The sequence below is a fragment of the Melospiza melodia genome, chromosome Z (assembly GCF_035770615.1).
Source record: "Melospiza melodia melodia isolate bMelMel2 chromosome Z, bMelMel2.pri, whole genome shotgun sequence".
In the NCBI taxonomy this organism is placed as follows: Eukaryota; Metazoa; Chordata; class Aves; order Passeriformes; family Passerellidae; genus Melospiza; species Melospiza melodia.
The window spans coordinates 27,616,972-27,634,937 of NC_086226.1; the positions used below are offsets into that span (position 1 = coordinate 27,616,972).

The following is a 17,966-nucleotide window of genomic DNA, read 5'->3' on the forward strand; positions in this document are numbered from 1 at the left end:
AACAAACATCACAACAATTAGTGACTCACTGAAAAAACAAACTCTTAATCAGGAAGTGTCTGCTGCAGAACAGCCAGGACTGATACTGTTCAGAGAATGTCCTTGCACTCTGCCACTTTTTCCTTGACAACTGATAGGCTTAAATACCATAATCACATCAACTGAAATCATGAGCTACCTCTCATGTGACAAACAACACGTGACTGCTTCACCCCACGGATTATCTGAAGTGTCCATTCTTTCTTCAGAACTCCCTCTTTTCTGAAGAACATTTCAAGATATTACATGCTTAGATTCTGTGACATTGTTTTTCAGTTGTTCTTTTGGCCATTCAAGGTCTATTATCCTGATTTTATTGAAGTCATATGTTCATCTCTGTAAACACAAGATTCTTCTGTCTGGTACATTCAGGGATGTTATGACTTGATGTTTTTCAGAGGAATTTTTGTGGTTGTACTTAGGTATTGCCTGATTTTAAAAAATCCTGGTGTTTACAGAAATGATCCCTACCAACCACCTTAGAGCCTATGTTTTATTTTAACAGCTACGCCTTCAAATAAAACAGCTGAATATTCATGGATCATAACACCACAGTTTATGTTTCATACTACAACCATATTACCACCTTATACAACAATGCTATTTTAAAGTATCACAGAGAATTACTTCCTTTCCCGTCTTCAGGCAAATCTCTTCTAGTGCCCACCGCTGTAGAATTCTCCACTTATGTGAAAACAAGTGGGTCTTTGCACCTTGCTAGCTCACTCCATAAATTATTTTTATTTCTCTTAGGTTCACCTCTGGTGATGGACAGTGGCAGATCCTAAGGTAGACCTATGGCAGAATTCACCCTTGTGCTGTCTCCTGGATGTACCAGTCAGTATTTCTGGCTGGCTAGATCAGAGTCTGCAGTAGCTACCCACAGCACAGCACAAAAAGGGGGGCACTATGAGGCAGCAGCACACCTACAGTTCCCCCATCCCACTAAAAACATAGCAGGCATTCTTAGTGGAGGCTGTGATTCCTGTACTGCTGCTGCAAGCGCTTCACATGGTTAGACCTTTGTGGTAGTCTCATAGCTGTGGATCATGCAGGGCACTAAAGCAGTGTGGCATTGAACTGGGTCCGACTTTTAACAGACATGAGTCACCAGATTATTGCAGACTGTCTTGAAACCTCCCTGTGCAAGGGAGGATTGAGAGCTGCTGGATGTAGGAATAGGAGAAACAGAAAGTAAACAACTGCAAACTCATTATCATTAACCTAACTCCACAGCCTAACACTCATAAATACAAACCTACTCCTGACCAAAAAGAAGAGTTTAGAATGATGTTATAGCACTGCAAGAAAAATTTGAATGGGCAACATATACAAGTTTTTTCTGGGAACTCATTCACTAATTCCTAATTAGCAATCAGCCATGTATTATAGTAATACCAAAAAAGTCCTTCATAATACCATCACTCACTCACAAGCAGGATATAGCAAGCAGGATGCTTACTTGTAAAAACCTTGGGTTTTGTTTGCTTGAATTTGCTTTTTTCCATAACATCTTCTGTAATAAACATCTTGTACATTTAAACAACCATCACAAGACCTTGTCTGCTGGGATTTGTTCTGATGGTGACACTTCCCCCATAAAATAAGTATTTTACAGTGTGAGAACCCCATTTCTGACAAAAAACCAGCACAGCCAAATCACAAGCTCTGCAAGACATACTGGAGAGCATTCACAGTTCTACCTCTAGGTGTTTTATTGCCTGTAGAACAGAGCAGCAGATCCACATGCACCAGAGTGTCATGAGGTACTACTGGTTTTACTAAGTCACTGATTAGGGCAGTCGCTCTATCAGGGCAGTAAGCAAGTCATGCACATGGGTTATTAGAGCATGATTATTTATCCTTATATACGTATATCTAGAAGGATTTAAAATCAAACATATTCCTGTATCTATATGTATGTGTGCAATTTATTTTCACAGGAATATGGAAACAACATCCAAAAAAGACAGAGTCTATGGATAGAAGGAAAATATGGAAGAAATGCTGGAATCCCTAGACATAACGTTCTTACTTTGTCCATTGTTGTCTGTGAGCCTACCCTTCAGGGAAAGGCAGCATACAAGATTTGCAGATGCTTGTGGTCGAAGGAATGATGAAAGTCACAGGGTCCACAAAAACTCACAAATACACACCTGGCATGGAAACTGGGTCAGGTTAGGCCCTGACCTATTATACAAGCACATGGCAGTGGTTTTTGGATGATGTGGGAAAGGGAAGAGAGAGAAAGAGCAGATGGTAAGAGAAGAAGAGAAGGAGCAAGAAGGAGAGAGAAGGAGAGAGAAGGAGAGAGAAGGAGAGAGAAGAAGGGAGAAGAAGGGAAAAGAAGGGAAAAGAAGGGAAAAGAAGGGAAAAGAAGGGAAAAGAAAAAAGAGAAGATCACCAGTCTTGGCTCTGGCATGATTCAGCCATTCAGAGTGCTGGGTTGCACATGTAAAGCAAGCACTCTGGACTTTGTGGACCTGCTTATAGGTAAGTTTTTCCTGCTCTGGAGGTAAAGTTCTCCCTTTCTATGCAAATTAGTTATCATGGGCAATCTGTTCTTTCAAACCTTTCTAGAAATGGCTGGGAGGGCTTCTGGGGTCTTAAGTGACCTGGATTCCCCTCTACAGCATATGCCCCCTTCTCAGCTACATCTCTGCGCTTGCTGTGTGCTTTGTTGTGTTCATGTCCTGGAGCTGAAGAAGCACATTTGTCTCTAAAGTGGCGCCTGTACCTCCACACGGCTCCCTTCTCCAGCCACATCCTGTTCCTTCCCAGAGTGTATTATTACCAACAATCCTTGGCTGGCTCCAGAGCTATCTGTTTGTTGGTTTTTGAGACAGAAACATCATCCCCATTATATTCTAGGTATCTACATTGTATGTCATTCTACTGCCATGTTTTTCATTGTTATAACAAAGTTATACAACTTGCTGTTTATATTCACAAAGCCTGGTTCAGCTTCACTTCATGAAGACAAAATAAACCCTGAAAAGTGATTAAGTTTCTTTTTTTTTCCCTTGGTAAGAAGAAAATTAAGGCTGAAAAAACCCTCAGAATCTGTTCAAATAGGAACTCAACAGTAAGCACTAGCTTTTCAAAGTAAAACATTAACTTTTCTATAACTTTAAAAACCTCTATTAAATATTTTTAATTCCTAGATCAGACACTTCACAGTCACATTATTATTAATACTGTTGTATCAATGCTTGTACAAATTGTAGATGTGAAAATACAAATATGCTGTTGCAGGTCTTGCACATGTAAACAATATAGTATAGGAAACAGGAACAGAATACTGAAGAGAATTCTGGAAATCTGTCATAGTGAGGATTACACCAGAATTCTGCTAGATAGTCTGCTTCTGGGGAAATGGAGGCTCAGGGGGGACCTTACTGCTCTCTGCAACTGAGAGGAGGGTGCAGTCAGGTGAGAGTCAGACTCTTTTCCCAGGTAACAAGTGACCAGACCAGAGCAAACAGCCTCAAGCTGCACCAGGGGAGGTTTAGATTGGTTATCAGGAAAAACGTGTTCATGGACAGGGTTATGAAGCGTTGGAATAGACTGCCTAGGAGGTGTGTGGAATCACCATGCCTGAAAGCGCTCAAAACTATGTGGGTATGGCACTTGAGGACAACAAATTTAATGGTGAACATGGTGGTGATGCTGGGTTGATAGTTGGACTCAATGATGTCACAGATTTTTTTCAAAATGCAATGATTCTAAAATTCTACAGTCAAGGCACAAAGATTACTTTGCATCTAAGTTCACAGTCATGTAGAGGCTCAGCATCAATTGTGATTAACACATCCTACATTAATTCATTTCCTCATCAAATGCTTGGATTTGCATTTCAAAAGCTATGATACCTTTCTGCTGTGGGAAGTCATCACTTCTGCTAAGAACACAACTCACCCACATCTGCAGTGACCATGGTGGACTGGTTCTCTGGCACTGAGACAGAGTTCTGGTCCATGCTGCGTGAGTCTTCATTAACCTCCTGCTGGCTTTGGCTCAGCTCTGACCGCAGCTCTGAGTACTCATCCTCCTCCCTGGCAGAGAGAGCAAAAGGAAAAATTAAATTCTCTGAGGAAAAGTGCATCTGCGTGACAGTCATTTCAGACCCACAAGCTGAGCCACAGGATCCAATTCACACAAGTGTTTTGCCCAGTCAGTAGAGATGACTTTAAACTCTCCACTGCAAAGCCACTGTGCCATGCTTGTAACACCCACACGCCCGGTTTCCTTTTCTTTATTCCTAACTTCATTATTTCTCCTGGCCACTGGAGAAAAAAGCAATGAGTGGAACTGAATGCTACCAAGGATGTGTGCAAGGACATAGACTGCTCTGAAATAACTCCCCAGCTGATAATTTACACAAATCACAAGTGGCCTTGATCCCAAAGTGGATTAGAAGTAGCTGGTTTTGGTCTCTTTCTCAGTCCAACGATGTCACCACCTCATGTGCAAAGTAATCATGCACATGCAGGTACCTGCATATGTGAATCAAAATGCTTTTGGAGACAGGTTGCTTTTTTATTTTCTCTTCCCAAAAGAGAGGGCAACAGATAAGTGAGCATTGCACTGAACTGCTGCTGCTGCAAAAAAAGACTCAATTACCTAGTTTATTTGTCAAGCTGGTTCAACTAAAATAATTGAGGACACAAAATACTTTAGCTGAAGCTAATGAGCTTAAAAAATTAGGGCTTTTCTCTCCCATCTCCACACAAAGAGTTCAAAGCACTGGGAAAGAAGATAAGTAAATGAATAATAGCTTTGCTTGAGAACATTTGTAAACATTTTTTCTTTTGATCCATTTGTTGATTTGACTCAGATTTATTATTTTTTAAACTTTCATAGCAACTGTTTTCACATTAAAGTATCTGTTTTAAACATTGGAAAAACACCAGTTTATCCAGGTGCAGGGCCCCCTCTGATAGAAAAGAAACAGCCATCGTTTTATAGCACACTAAATCACACGCAGAGATTAATTTTGCTGCAGATTCAGCAGAAAAGTGTGAGAATAGAACCGTCTGGCTTTGGAAACAATGAGAAACAGCAAAGACCTATCTGGGGATCTGCATCTGGGAGGGGTATCTATAATGTTAGGTCTGTTGTGTGTGTGCTACACGGTGATGAGTGTTTCTTGCAGGATTTAGCCTGGAGGTGTGTCTCGATTTGTCAGGCAAAACAACAGACAAGATGGCCAATACATGCAGGTATCAATGACAGAAGTAAAGTCTGCTCTCAGAGCTGCAGAGGTGAGAACTTATGTACCTCAATAAAACCCAAAAAAGGACTTCTAGCTTGCTTGCCAAGCAGGGTTTCCCAAGGTAGTGAGATGCAATTTCTACCATGTTCTTTTACATTTGCTTCACGGCAAAGAAAGTGAGACTTTAGCAGAAGCACTTAGTGGCTACAATTACTAAACAAATTGCAGGTCAGCTGGTAAACACCGAGATTTACATCAAAGAATAGTCTTGGAAGTACCAGGAAACACGTGTTTAAGAGAGTGATAGAACCTAGTCATGAATAGCAGGAGTTAAAACAGTGTAATGAAGACACATAAGCGTCATTTAATGTTCCATGAACCAGTTTGTTATTAGCCACAAAAAAAGTCACTAGTAATTAGCTTTAGACAAAACAATTACCAAGCACTCAAACAGTTGTAATTTTTCCTCTGAAGGTAACTGATTTTGTTTCATTTTTCATGAAACAATTAGTCTTATGTTTTTAAAACCCGAATTACCTCTCAAATGGATAAAAAGTTCTGGCCTTAAATCAACTGCACACATAATAAAAATAATTTCTCACCACTCTTCTTTGGGATCTTGCACAGATTTTTTCTGTTTAAAATACAACAGCCTCATCTAGCTAGTAATAGCACTGGGTTTTTCAGTTTAATGCCCCTCAGGATCTTGGGACAGTGAAAAGTACATCATGCAGCAGGACTCTCACCCTTCTGATGACTCAAGCCAGAAGTCAGTTTCTAAATGAACTAATGCTTTTAAAAGCTGACCAGAAAGATCAGAAATCCATTTCTGATAATGTGGCAGCAAGGTCAATCACTGCTCCACCCCCAGAGAACAGACTGAAAACAGACTGAGGGCAATAAGGGGGAATTCAAGGGCAGTGATACATCACAAATATAAATTCTGCCATTAAAACTGATGCTGGCAGTAACACAAGATGGTGTTTGAGACTTTCTTTTCTCCAAAACAGAGGAAAGGGTCCTCCAGTGGCACTGGAAATGCAAGGTGCTCGACAGCTGACAAGGACCAGCCATTGGACTCCAGCCACACCACTGGAGGCATTACAACTTCCTTATTGCTGCCATCAGCAACAGCTTGGTTGTAAAAAGCAGGCATTTGTTCTGTTATGGGCCCTGATGGTCCCACTTGCTGGAATGTCATGGTAAGCTGGAGGCAATTAAGACCAGATCAAGCCATTCTAAACACGGAGGATTAGAGAAAAAACTCTGTGGTTTTCAGTTACTTCTGCACCAATTGCTTTCTTCACTACTAGGTGCAACCAAGGACCAGAGTGCTGCACAGACACTCAGAAAAACTTGTTCCAACAGTGAGCAAAACTGCACATTTTTCAGCATCCTTTCACACCACAGAACACTGGCAAGGTGCATGTTTTCTACACAGAAGCAAAAAGTCTATAGTTTGTACTACAGATATCAGCAGTTTTTGAACAATCATTTTATTTAAAAAAACTAATTTTAAAACCCTCTAAGACCCTCCAATAGAAAATACTACAGGTATATGAGCACGAAGATTGACTAGTCCCTCTAAACTAGTTCATTTAGTCCCTCTGAACTAGTTCATTGTGAACAAATTGTGACACGCTTGAGACAGCACAGAAATTAATCACTGAGGGCAGGTGGAGCTGGGCACTGTGCACTGAAGCCAACATTATTACACCCACGTTGCCCTTTGAAATGGTTCCACCTAGCACATATTTAGAAGCCAGAATTAGACCTCCAGGTCACTGTGTAAATGTGACTGTAAGCGCTATGTGCTATTTCTTGTGAAGCTGTAGTCTCTTTGCCACTGTTATAGATGGATAATGAGATGACTGGCTCTCGCAATTAAGAAATTACTATTGTTTGAATATTAAGAAAAGCTTTAGTGATGTATAGTTATGTTATTGTAGTTTAGATGTCCTCTGTTCTCCCCATAATTAGTTCCCTTTTCTCCTCCTGTATTGTTGCCATCAGACAGCCTGGGTTGTTTAGGATAGGTAAAAACAAGGCGTGCACACGCATCCCTTGCACGGGGCAGTTGGGAATGGAAAAGCTGGGTGATTAGCGGCTGCAGGATGGCAACACCTGATCTCCAATCAATTTACAAGAAAGCAGTCTCCACCGATAAATGGCAAAGAAGAGCTGACTGACAGACTTTGGGAGGGGCCAGGGCTGATACAACCCCCCAGGATATAAAAGACTGAGCATCCATCTTGAAGATGAACTAACCACATGGTATCCACGAGGGCAGCTCCCAGCACTGTGAATTTTTCCTTATGTAGTCCTTAGCTGTATTTTTTTTCAAGGTTAAATAAGCCTTTTTAAATTTTCAAAGTGAGCAGTTGTTTCTCACACTACCCCTCTTTTCCATTAACTTCCAACACTTTCTAAATTATCTCAGAATAAAAACTGTAAGTCTGAACAAATTATTTCACACTAATAATAAGCTTCTTGACAACTATTTCAAGTAATTCTTGGCAGGCACCAACATTGAACAGAGTATATTTCTGTCTGGTATTTTACACTTGCTCGCTGTTTTTAGAGATGTACCCAAACAGCCACTGGTTTAGAACTAAAAGCAATTAGACATCTCTCTTTACCTTTTCTTGAACCTCAATTTGACATCTAAGAAAAACTGTCAGTCACACACTGAAGTTACAGCTGATTTTGACAGCCAAAGAAATTATTAAGGAAAAAAAAGTCAAGTTTGAATGAATCTGAGGCTATATGAAAAACTTCTGAAGTCAGAAATTTTCACCTTAAATGTAGACATTATTACATTTTAGTACTCTATTGTACAATTTCTAAATCCTTTTCATCTTTCAGAGTAACTGGGTGCATCCTTTATGTCCAAGTATTTACAATATGACTCTGGGAAGATCCATTTGACTGGTTTTCCCATCTTCTAGGCTGTACACTTTGAGATAAAATTGCATGCACCTTGTCAAAGGACAGAGATCTTTGGCAACGGAGGCTTGTCTACTTGCACCTGAGTATCTGAGTGCTGGAACACACTTTTTTCACCTTAATACCTCTTTTTGGAAGGCGGATTCCAAACCAGTTAGGCTGTCTGGAGCATCAGCAGTAGGGAGATGATACAATTGCAGATGAACGCTGGCTTGCTCCCCCCAAGCATAGTGAACTCATTTTCCTCAAGGAGTGCTGGAAGAATGCAGAGCAAGAGCTGCAGCTAAAAATTCATGAGGCCACACATTTGGACCCAAGAAATGGCTAGCAAACCTAGAAAAATCCTCTAAACTTCTAAAAATATTCCTGTAAGATTACTGCCACTGGTATCAGCATATCAGGCACACCTGGGAAGCGACACATGCATTGACATGTGAGTTAAGCTTTCTCCCAGGAAAGCTGTGGCTGCCCCATTCCTGAAAGCATTCCTAGCCAAGCTAGATAGAGCCCTGAGCCACCTGGTTTTGTAGAAGGTGTCCCTGCCCATAGCAGAGGTTGGAACTAGATGGTCTTACAAGTCCTTCCTACCCAAACCACTCCATAATTCTAGAGCTGGCATTACTAAACTGCATGAGCAAAAGCCATTACACTTCTAAACTCTGACAGTGCAAAAGCAAGAAACCCCCAACACACACCAAAAATAGAGAAAAAAATTCTCAGAATGGAGAATATTAACTCGCTTATACAGCCTGCCAACACTCCTCCTCAAACTGTTGTAACACCTTATTCAGATCTAAACATGGTGTCTCCTTACTTTCTGTTCGACATTCTGAGGCACTGCTCACATTCAAATAAATATAATACAATTTAAAGAGTATAGTCAAATACCCTCCATGAAGCACTGGTTTCTTCTAATTATTTCTAAAATATTTTTGTGTATAGGAACTATAAGGAATGTCATAGAGTAGAGGTACATGAAGCTACAGGTTAGTTTATTTTTACAATCTAAAACTGGTATGTGAAAAAGAGAGTCACTGTGTCAGCATTGGGGAAACATTTATCTGTTATGTAATTAATGTAAATTCTGGTTCCAGAAAGACAGCCCAAATTTCATCACAGCACAAGTAAAGCCTCTCCTCAATACTACCTGCAAGTTTCAAAGAGACAAATCAAAACCAAAATCCTCCTCTTTTAGAGGAAAGTGTAACTGCTGAGGCCCCAGCAGCGCTGTGTTCCCAGAACATCTCCACTCAGGACTGTTCTGCTGCAGCTCCCAGACTCAGCAGTCCCCAGAGCCAAAGGTGGAGTGCTGTTCCAGCAAGGACAGCAACTGCACCACCCTTGCTCTGTGGGATGCACGGACAGCTCCTCAAGACTGACACATGTGGATCTCAGAGTGGATTTACAGAAAGCCACACCAGGAGGTATCAGTTTTCCTTCTTTCACGTGGCTTAACAAACCCTGTGGAATCCCTTCAGTTTCCATTTTCAGAAGGAATATTTCTCCCCTGTTCCCCAGGCACCAAATTATTGGCCTGCCAAAGAAAATAAGCTATTTCCATCATTAAAGGAAATAAAAAGAGCCACTAACTTAACAAACACTTTTTGTTCTTCCTAATAAAACCAAAACAAATAAAACCAGATGAGGCATTCCAGCTGTCTGAGCAAAACAAGCTCTCAGATGATTGAATTAAACTGGAGGGGCAGGACAATGGTGTGGCACCTGTTGCAGTAGTATTGTTCTGATGCCTTTAAAGGCCAGAACTGCCCAAAAGGGACAGAAAATCTGCATTTTTCATGAAAGCAACATGTACATCCCATTAGGCTTGTTTCTTACACCTCATGTTCCTGTGCATGTCACAGCTGACTCATTTATGGACATGGTTAAACATTCAGAGGTATCCATCTGCTTCCAGTACTTCATAACTTTACACTACCTGGCATTTACTTTGCCACAGGGATTCCAAACACACCATTTTTATGAATTCTATGTAATATTCTTCTTAAATGTCATAGAGTTTTTCTGTCACTCAAGAAGAAAAAACATCAGTGCAGTTCTCATGCTTTCTCAGATTTTGCTTTTCAACTAGTCTTTTTAAAAGACAAATGGAAAGTTTGTCTGCAGAAGTATCAAGCATAAATGAAGAAGGGAGTCATGGGGATTTTTTTCAGAGAACTACTACCAGCAGAAAATACCTGAAAAATCTCACAGTGACCCTTGCTAGTTGTGATCATCTCATAGGCAACAGTACTTATGTTCTTAAATAACATGAACATGTGATTCTAACACTGCTTTAGTAGTGGTAAATATGTATGTGATCGTATTTCCTCTTATTTATGGTACACTAAACATTTTTCTTTTTCCATTCTAATATATTAATGAAAGATTAGGTGAGTAATTCTAACAACATTGTCTTGTGCTAGCAGAAGAATTCACAACAAAGAAATGAAACAATTACCAAAAAGTAAGTGCAAGTAATAGGTGAAGGAAAACTGAAAATTTGCTATATGGACAGAGCACCACATCAACATTACCCACAAATGCATCAAATCTAACTTAATGTTCTCTAGAAAACCCACAGATTCTGGCATATCATTGCATCTTCACTAGGTAAACTTTAGGAAGCTCCTTCTGCACTCTAGTCCAACTTTTCAACATTGAAAATAATATGTAAAAACATAAACTGTAAAAAGTGAGGAAAACTGTTTCCATGTAGTCAAATATAAAGTTTATTTTAACACAGTAACAACCTAGTGTAATACCCCAAGCTTTGCTGCTGCAGAACCAGGCAACAACATGACTTGTACCATTGTGTTTTGTCAAAAAAGCCAGCACAAGAAGAGGCAAAACCTACTGATATCTATTTGAACCGTATCTTTCCCACAAATTATTTTGCTTAGGTAATCTACAGGAGGCTGCAAAATAAAGTTAAAAGCAGAGGTTCAAGTCGAGCACCTTCATCTTCCTTTACATACTGTTGCTATCACTTATATGGTACACTGGCACATTACAAAAAGGAATATTTGGATGTCATGGTGCATGTTTTGCAATGCTTGTCAGGTTTTGGAAAGTGTGGCTTTGCCAGAAAGAAGGCAGCACTTCTTGGATGCTTGGGATGATACCCTGCAGAACACACACCTTAATTATGGGCAGCTATTCTGTACCCGTCATGACAAGCCTGAAAGTCGTCATCATATTAGAACATAACTCACACCACATCTTGCACCAGTCTTGCCCGGGCCCAGAATTCCCAGGAAGCTGCAGTACCTTATGGTTGCTCCCTGCAGCCGATCGATTTTCTTGTTGAGCTCAGCAATGATGCTGTGCAGCTCTGTGATCCGCTCCTCGTAGCGCAGCGTCGTTCGCTCCTGCACATCCTCGTGCTCTCTCATCAGGTGGGACTGCTCACACTGCAGCAGAGAAGCAAGGAAACAGAAAGGGTGTTATGGACAGCTTCAGGGAGATTGGGCACAGGGCAGGAGTGCACTGCACTACAGTTTTCCTACACATCAAACCAACAGCGCCTTAGCAAGAGAAAAGGACAGATATATGCAGGTAGGCAGTTACAATATTTGAGGAACTGACAAACTGTGCAGTGTACTTACTTGTTTTTTTCCTAAAGAGAAGTTGCCATTTCTGCTTGGAAAAAACCCCACTATTTGCAACTCAAAATAGCCATAAATACATAATTTTTGAATCTTAGGATCTCCCCAATGTAGTCTGAAATAGAACAAATCTTACAACAGAAACCACATTATTATAAAGTAATCACACTTTGAGGTTATAACTTCGTCTCTAGTGTAAATACTTGCTTTCATTAATGTTTATAGGTAACAGCATATTTTTAATATGTTCGTAATCTCCAATAAAATGCTCATGATTTGAACAATTAAAGAGCTACATGACTGCTTGTTTTTCATCCATATCACGAAATCCTCCTTTTTCCTTCCCACAGCATTTTAAATGTAGTCTCCCTGGCTTACTCCTCAGGCCAGCACATGATCTATTTCAATTACAATAAACCATACAAACCACTGCAATGACAAGCCAGTACTGCATGCTGATTGAAGCTTTGCTTTCATTTCTAACATTTTGCTTCTGACCCCCTTCAGTCAAGCCTCCTAGCAATCACACAATGGCAAGTACCACGCTGTCAAAAAACCCAAAACTCACAAGCCACTTAACAGTATAAAACCCACACTCCTTAATTGAAGAGCGGCAATGTAAAATCTTAGCATTTCTAAGGGCTAAAGTTTATAGTAATATTGGAGGTCCTCCAAAACTGCTGAATCAAACAGGTTTTTTTTTTCAAATCAAGTAAACACTCTATACAAGCTAACTCCCATAACCCTTTGGACTACAAAAAGTAATGAAGGAGTAGATGCGCCAGAATTTTCACAATTTGCTCCCATATTTTTGGCCACTTACATTCACAGCTTGATAACATCATCTACATAAAAAGAGTGCTTGAAAATTAAAATTTACAATAAGCTTCAGTAACATTTTTATTTTTAATTTTAAATAAATTTATTCCACAGTTTTTAACTTCCCATGAGTATGCAAACTTAAAAGTAGCACAGACATCAGAGCACCCTTCCACAGACTAGAACAAAATAGTTTCTACCTTCAGCTGTGGTAAAAATCACTTTCACCTACACTAAGGAAAACAGATCATATCATGACACTTCAAAGGAGAGGAAAGGAACACATTTCAGAAGACTGATAATGTTCACTTGGCTTATGAAACTTCATGTTGGCAACTGATAGGCTGTACATGTACCTTATGATGACTCTTTATAGTAGGATCATTCTACAGCTTATTTCTCACATTTCCACATCTTAACATTGTATCTTTCTGAAGAACTACCACGGCTTTCAAAGTGCAGAAATAACACAGAGAAAGTGTTTCACAAAAGCTTTAAAGTAGATTTAGGGGCAATAAAGAGTTGCTTCTTCAGCCTTTCTAAACCTGATTTTCGTCGGAGACACATATTTGTCCACAAATGCTACCTCACCATTATCAAGATCAATCTATTATGTGCACTTGTGTTTTTTTTAGCTTTTAAACCAAAGGGATATTTCAGATAGAGTGTATAATAATTGTTTCCAGATAATAAATAAAACCCCAATCACAACAATTTTTGTCTTTTTAAGCTATGCCTGAAAAGCAGAATTTGTTTCTATTGACTGAAGATATATGGACTTTTGCTAATGGGTTTCAGCCACATTACAACTTGATTTCTCTTTTCTCCAGCCATTTTTTCAGTGACCATTTTTCAGGATAACATCATTCAGTGACAGATGTACTTTGTGAACAACTAGCAGTCTGGCAATATACAATAATAGCTTCACATTTGACTTTTTAAAAGAGCTCTTGAATTATCTTAGGTAAAAGCAACTGGAAAAGGCTGAAAGGAAACCTCTGTAAAAGACAAGCCATGATGCTGAGGACTGGTCTGTCTTTGAGGCAGGGAACAGAATTGCATCTCCTAAGTTCTTGTCAGCCATCAAGAAAAAATGGCAAAAGTATCCAAGCAATGGAAACATGGTTCAGTAAAAATCCCAAAATGCACCAGTGGAAAACTGTTCTGGCTATTCAAAAGTGCTCTTTATTATGGAATTGTCATCTGAAAACTTAAAAAGGAAAAGACAAATGCATGTTTTTCTACCCACTGCTGACGTTTTTTTCTAGGATACTACTGAGGCTGTTCACCACCATCCTTAGTTTCTTTATGCTTTGAGTCTCAAAACAGCAGTCTGCCATCAGTCTCTATTTCTTTCCATGGTGTACACATTCAGCTCCTAAGATTTATTGGCATGTCAGTCACACAATACAAGGTAAATATAAATACCTATACCCTTAATAATAAATACCTTATACCCTTTTCCTCATCTTTATTCCAGCCTTATACTTATGAGCTCCAGTCTCAAAACCCTTAAGAGGTCTAATTCTCTGAGAAAGCAAACACAGGGATAACCAACTGAAAGATTGCAAAAGATGAACAATTAATTGTTGGAGTCAGGAGAGAAGTTTCCAGCACGGTCCTCAATATAAGTTGAGAACTCTTGGTTGTTATTTGATACAGATTAAAAAGGTTATTTCATTTACAATAAAAATTAACAGTGGTCTGATCTCTTGATGCTAGGAAACAACAACAGTAAGAAGTATATGAGGGAGAAGGATGACAAGAGAAAACATTTTAATTCAAACTTATTGTCGGAACAAGTGATTCTATTTCCTATTAATGTTCATGAATTCTTAGTGAAAGAAACACCAGCAATGTGCTTAATTCTGTTAATCTTTATATTAAATTCGCAGTATTCAATCAGAGGTCAAAAAAAAAAAAGGAACTACTAGCAGCAGTGCTCATTAGGAGATGCCCCAGTGCCCCAGGCCCTGCAGAGACAAACACTGGCTGTGGTGCTGTTCACCAAGAATACAAGTCATCACCTGAACAAGCCACAGTGATAAACCTGTCTAACAGGATTACAGAAGCTAAAAATCTTAGCTCAACTAATACAGTGTTTTAATTTGAGAGGAGTGGCAGATTTAAAAGTAGCAATCCATTAATCTAAATTTAAGTATAAAAACAAGTCTATAGTGCTAAATCCTCAACCACAAAAGCATGCATGGTCAGAATTAATTGTTCTGTGATATGTTCTGTGTATACTTAATGTGGAAGATGAATACAAACACACAGAATTAATCCATGTCTGATAAGGACATCACACAACAAAACAAGTAATTTCAATGTTCATTTGAACACCATGCATTCCTATTTCAAGTTTCTCTGTTAAATGAGAAAATGAAGCCTTCCTGTGAAGTTCACATGTTCTTACAAGTCTACAGAGAATGTTGCTTCTGTTCTTATATGTCTACAGAGTGTTGGTTTTATTCTTATACTGAAATTCTGCTGTTCCTCCCTATATTCTGAATAATCAAGAGAATGGCAAAGAACAATTACTGCAGTAATGAGACTTACTGCTGTGACACAGGATCCAGAACAATACAGCACATTCTGTGTCTAGACCTATTATAAAATAACAATGACTAAGCACAAGAATGAGAGAGCAGGACAACCTTGTGAAAGGAGATGAAATTATAAGAAAAATATAGTAAGTGAATTAACTATTCTTGTTGTACTTGCTGAAACATTCAGCATGTTATTAAATCCCATGCTCAATCACAGAACTGCAGAACTCAATGTCACAGGATATTGGAAATGCCAAGAATGTAGACAGATTAGAAAGAAGATTATATAAATCCATGGAGGATAGGACTACAGAGGACTATAAAATGTGATATGGCCTCCTGCTCACAGATGTTGGCAGAAAGGCGGGGGATATGAAACAGAAAAATTCTCTATGTCATTTCTTACGCTGTCCCTTCAGACTCCCACTGTTTATCACTATCAAAGCCAGGATACTGTGCCACACAGAGCCAGTAGCAAGTACAACAATTCTCATAATCACAGAAAGATTTTTGGAAGAAGACATTAGTTGTGGTTGACCAGTGTTCCACAGCAAATTTCATTCAAGAGATCACTTTATTGACGAATTGTACTCTGATAAAAACAGAGACAAAGAGATCTGCTATGTTACTGACATAATAGAAGCATGTAGAGAAAAGCTATATCTGGTCTCCATAGGCTGCAGATTTGGAAGGGAGTATGCTACAACAACCACTAATCAATTACATCACTTCACAAAACCTTAAGCCCATGCTGTCCAACTAGCTTTCTTCACCATTTGTCATCTATTACTTGAGCTGTAGTTCCCCAAATCACCTCCACTCTGCAAATCACTAATCCTTTCTTCCAAATGCCTCACATGCTTCATGAAATGATGGGAAAGGTATTACCAAAAATGTGTTTTAAGAGCTATTTGTTCCAGACAGCATTTACCATGCCACCTAAAATGAAACATGTGCTGCCTTGGTAAGTACAGTCAGATGCAGAATAGAGATTTAATACTGACCCACTAGCATCTGAGTATGGTTATGCAGAACCTCAAACACCTCCTATTTAATTTATGCCTTCTGAACCTCTGATTCACATTAGACAGAGGCTGTAGAGGAAAGAATAATGAACTAATCTCTGTGGAGTGGGAAGAAAACTTAAAAAAAATATTTGTTAAGTGGCACAAGTACTTGGTATGCAGTTAGAAAAAGAAGGCAAGGTGCAGTGGTTTCACCAGTGTATGTCTCAGTACTTAAGCACTGCCAACACATTCAATATATGAGTTGTGTTTGTTTAATGATTTGAATTCCTTAATAAAGATTTGTATTTTATTTAACACATACTAAATTCTATCCTCTTGAGGGCTTTAGAAAAAAATGAAGTGCAAAGAGATAAATCATTAAACCATTATATAAAACTGTTCATTAAAAAGACTTATTTGTTTATCCAAAATCCAGCTATCAGCCTGCTTTTCAGATATTCCAGTTGGGTGCTCTTCACAGGTCAAGAGGCACTATCACTATGTTTGTGTTTGCATGGCTCAATATCAAGTAAAACCCCCAGCATTACAAACCAAGAACTATGTACACATGCATAATTGGTAACCCATCAAAGAAAACACCAAACAATCTTGAGCTAACAGAGCACATGTTAATTGGTATTAAGGACTGATCCTTAATCCCAATTGCCATCAGTGTGTATTCAGTACTGTATGGGAGCACCTACAAGGCACTCTTCACTGGCTGAGAGGTAATATCTCTACTTTTAAATAAAGACCCAGAAATAAAAATAAAATACTAACAAAAACCTGTGGTTAGCACCAGACCCTCCAGAGTTATAAATAACAACAATAAAGTCAGTGCAATCATGCAGAATGATGTGGACCATTTGGATACAGTGAATCCATCTGAGAGTTTAATGATCGTCAAATGCAGCCTCATATCAAACTGTAAGCCAGAAAGAGGACTATCCCAAGAATGCCACAGAAATTACAAAAGGCTCTCAGGATTATAGCTGATAAACCATGTTAACTCCCAGTGTGGCTCTGGATCACATATTGAGGAGAATAAAAACATGAAAGTAATTTTATTTCTGGATGTTACATTGATGGTCTGCAATAACAGTATCAGTTACAAGCCCATAAATCTTAAAAGCAGCTGAAAAAAAACATTAGGGAATGCAGACAAAGGCCAAAATAAGGGAGGACTGAAGAAAGAGCCTGAAAATCGAGACTGCTTAAACACTTCTATATTTGGCTTGAATTTAAGTAACAGAGATGAAAGGTCTCATCAAAATGAAATAAATACCAGAAAACTTCAAATCTGTAAAGTCACAGAAAGGCTAAGGATTACAGGGACCTAAGAATTACAGAAATTTACTCACTCAGTCCCTTATGCAACCCAAGACAAGGTCCAGGTGCCTTGAGTACTTCAAAGGTTGGAGATTCTACAACATCTCTGAACAACAAATAAGGTGGCACAAGACAAAATGTTTTGTTTGTCTCTATCCAAATATTTTGAATTAGTTTTGAAATGTTAACTATTTATAAAAGGTATTTGGTACAATGGTAGTATCTGAAAACAAAGATTTTTTTTGCCAAAGAGAGAAATATTAAAAATAGTTCAATTTTCCTTGCTTGCATTTGCCACTATGTAAGAGCTATGAAAGATCAGAGTTCCAATCTTATTCTTATTAAATCCCTTGGCTTTCCACTGGCTGTATTTTCCACAATTCCAACTGGCATACTGGAAGCTAGACTGATGTTGTAAACAAAAATCTGCCAAATTTTTTTGTGAAAAAAAGGGTTG

At 39.0% G+C, this 17,966-nt stretch overlaps 1 protein-coding gene across 2 annotated transcripts in view; it reads right to left on the reverse strand.

The window, feature by feature from the left end:
* MCC (MCC regulator of WNT signaling pathway) overlaps positions 1-17,966 on the reverse strand; it is a 184,528-nt gene that overhangs the window by 49,159 nt on the left and 117,403 nt on the right. For both annotated transcript variants that reach the window (XM_063180405.1, XM_063180406.1), the window contains 2 exons: positions 11,468-11,610; positions 3,958-4,094 (listed from right to left, as the gene is read on the reverse strand). In XM_063180405.1, the coding sequence (XP_063036475.1) occupies positions 3,958-4,094; positions 11,468-11,610 (280 nt within the window). The remainder of the gene's footprint in view (positions 1-3,957; positions 4,095-11,467; positions 11,611-17,966) is intronic.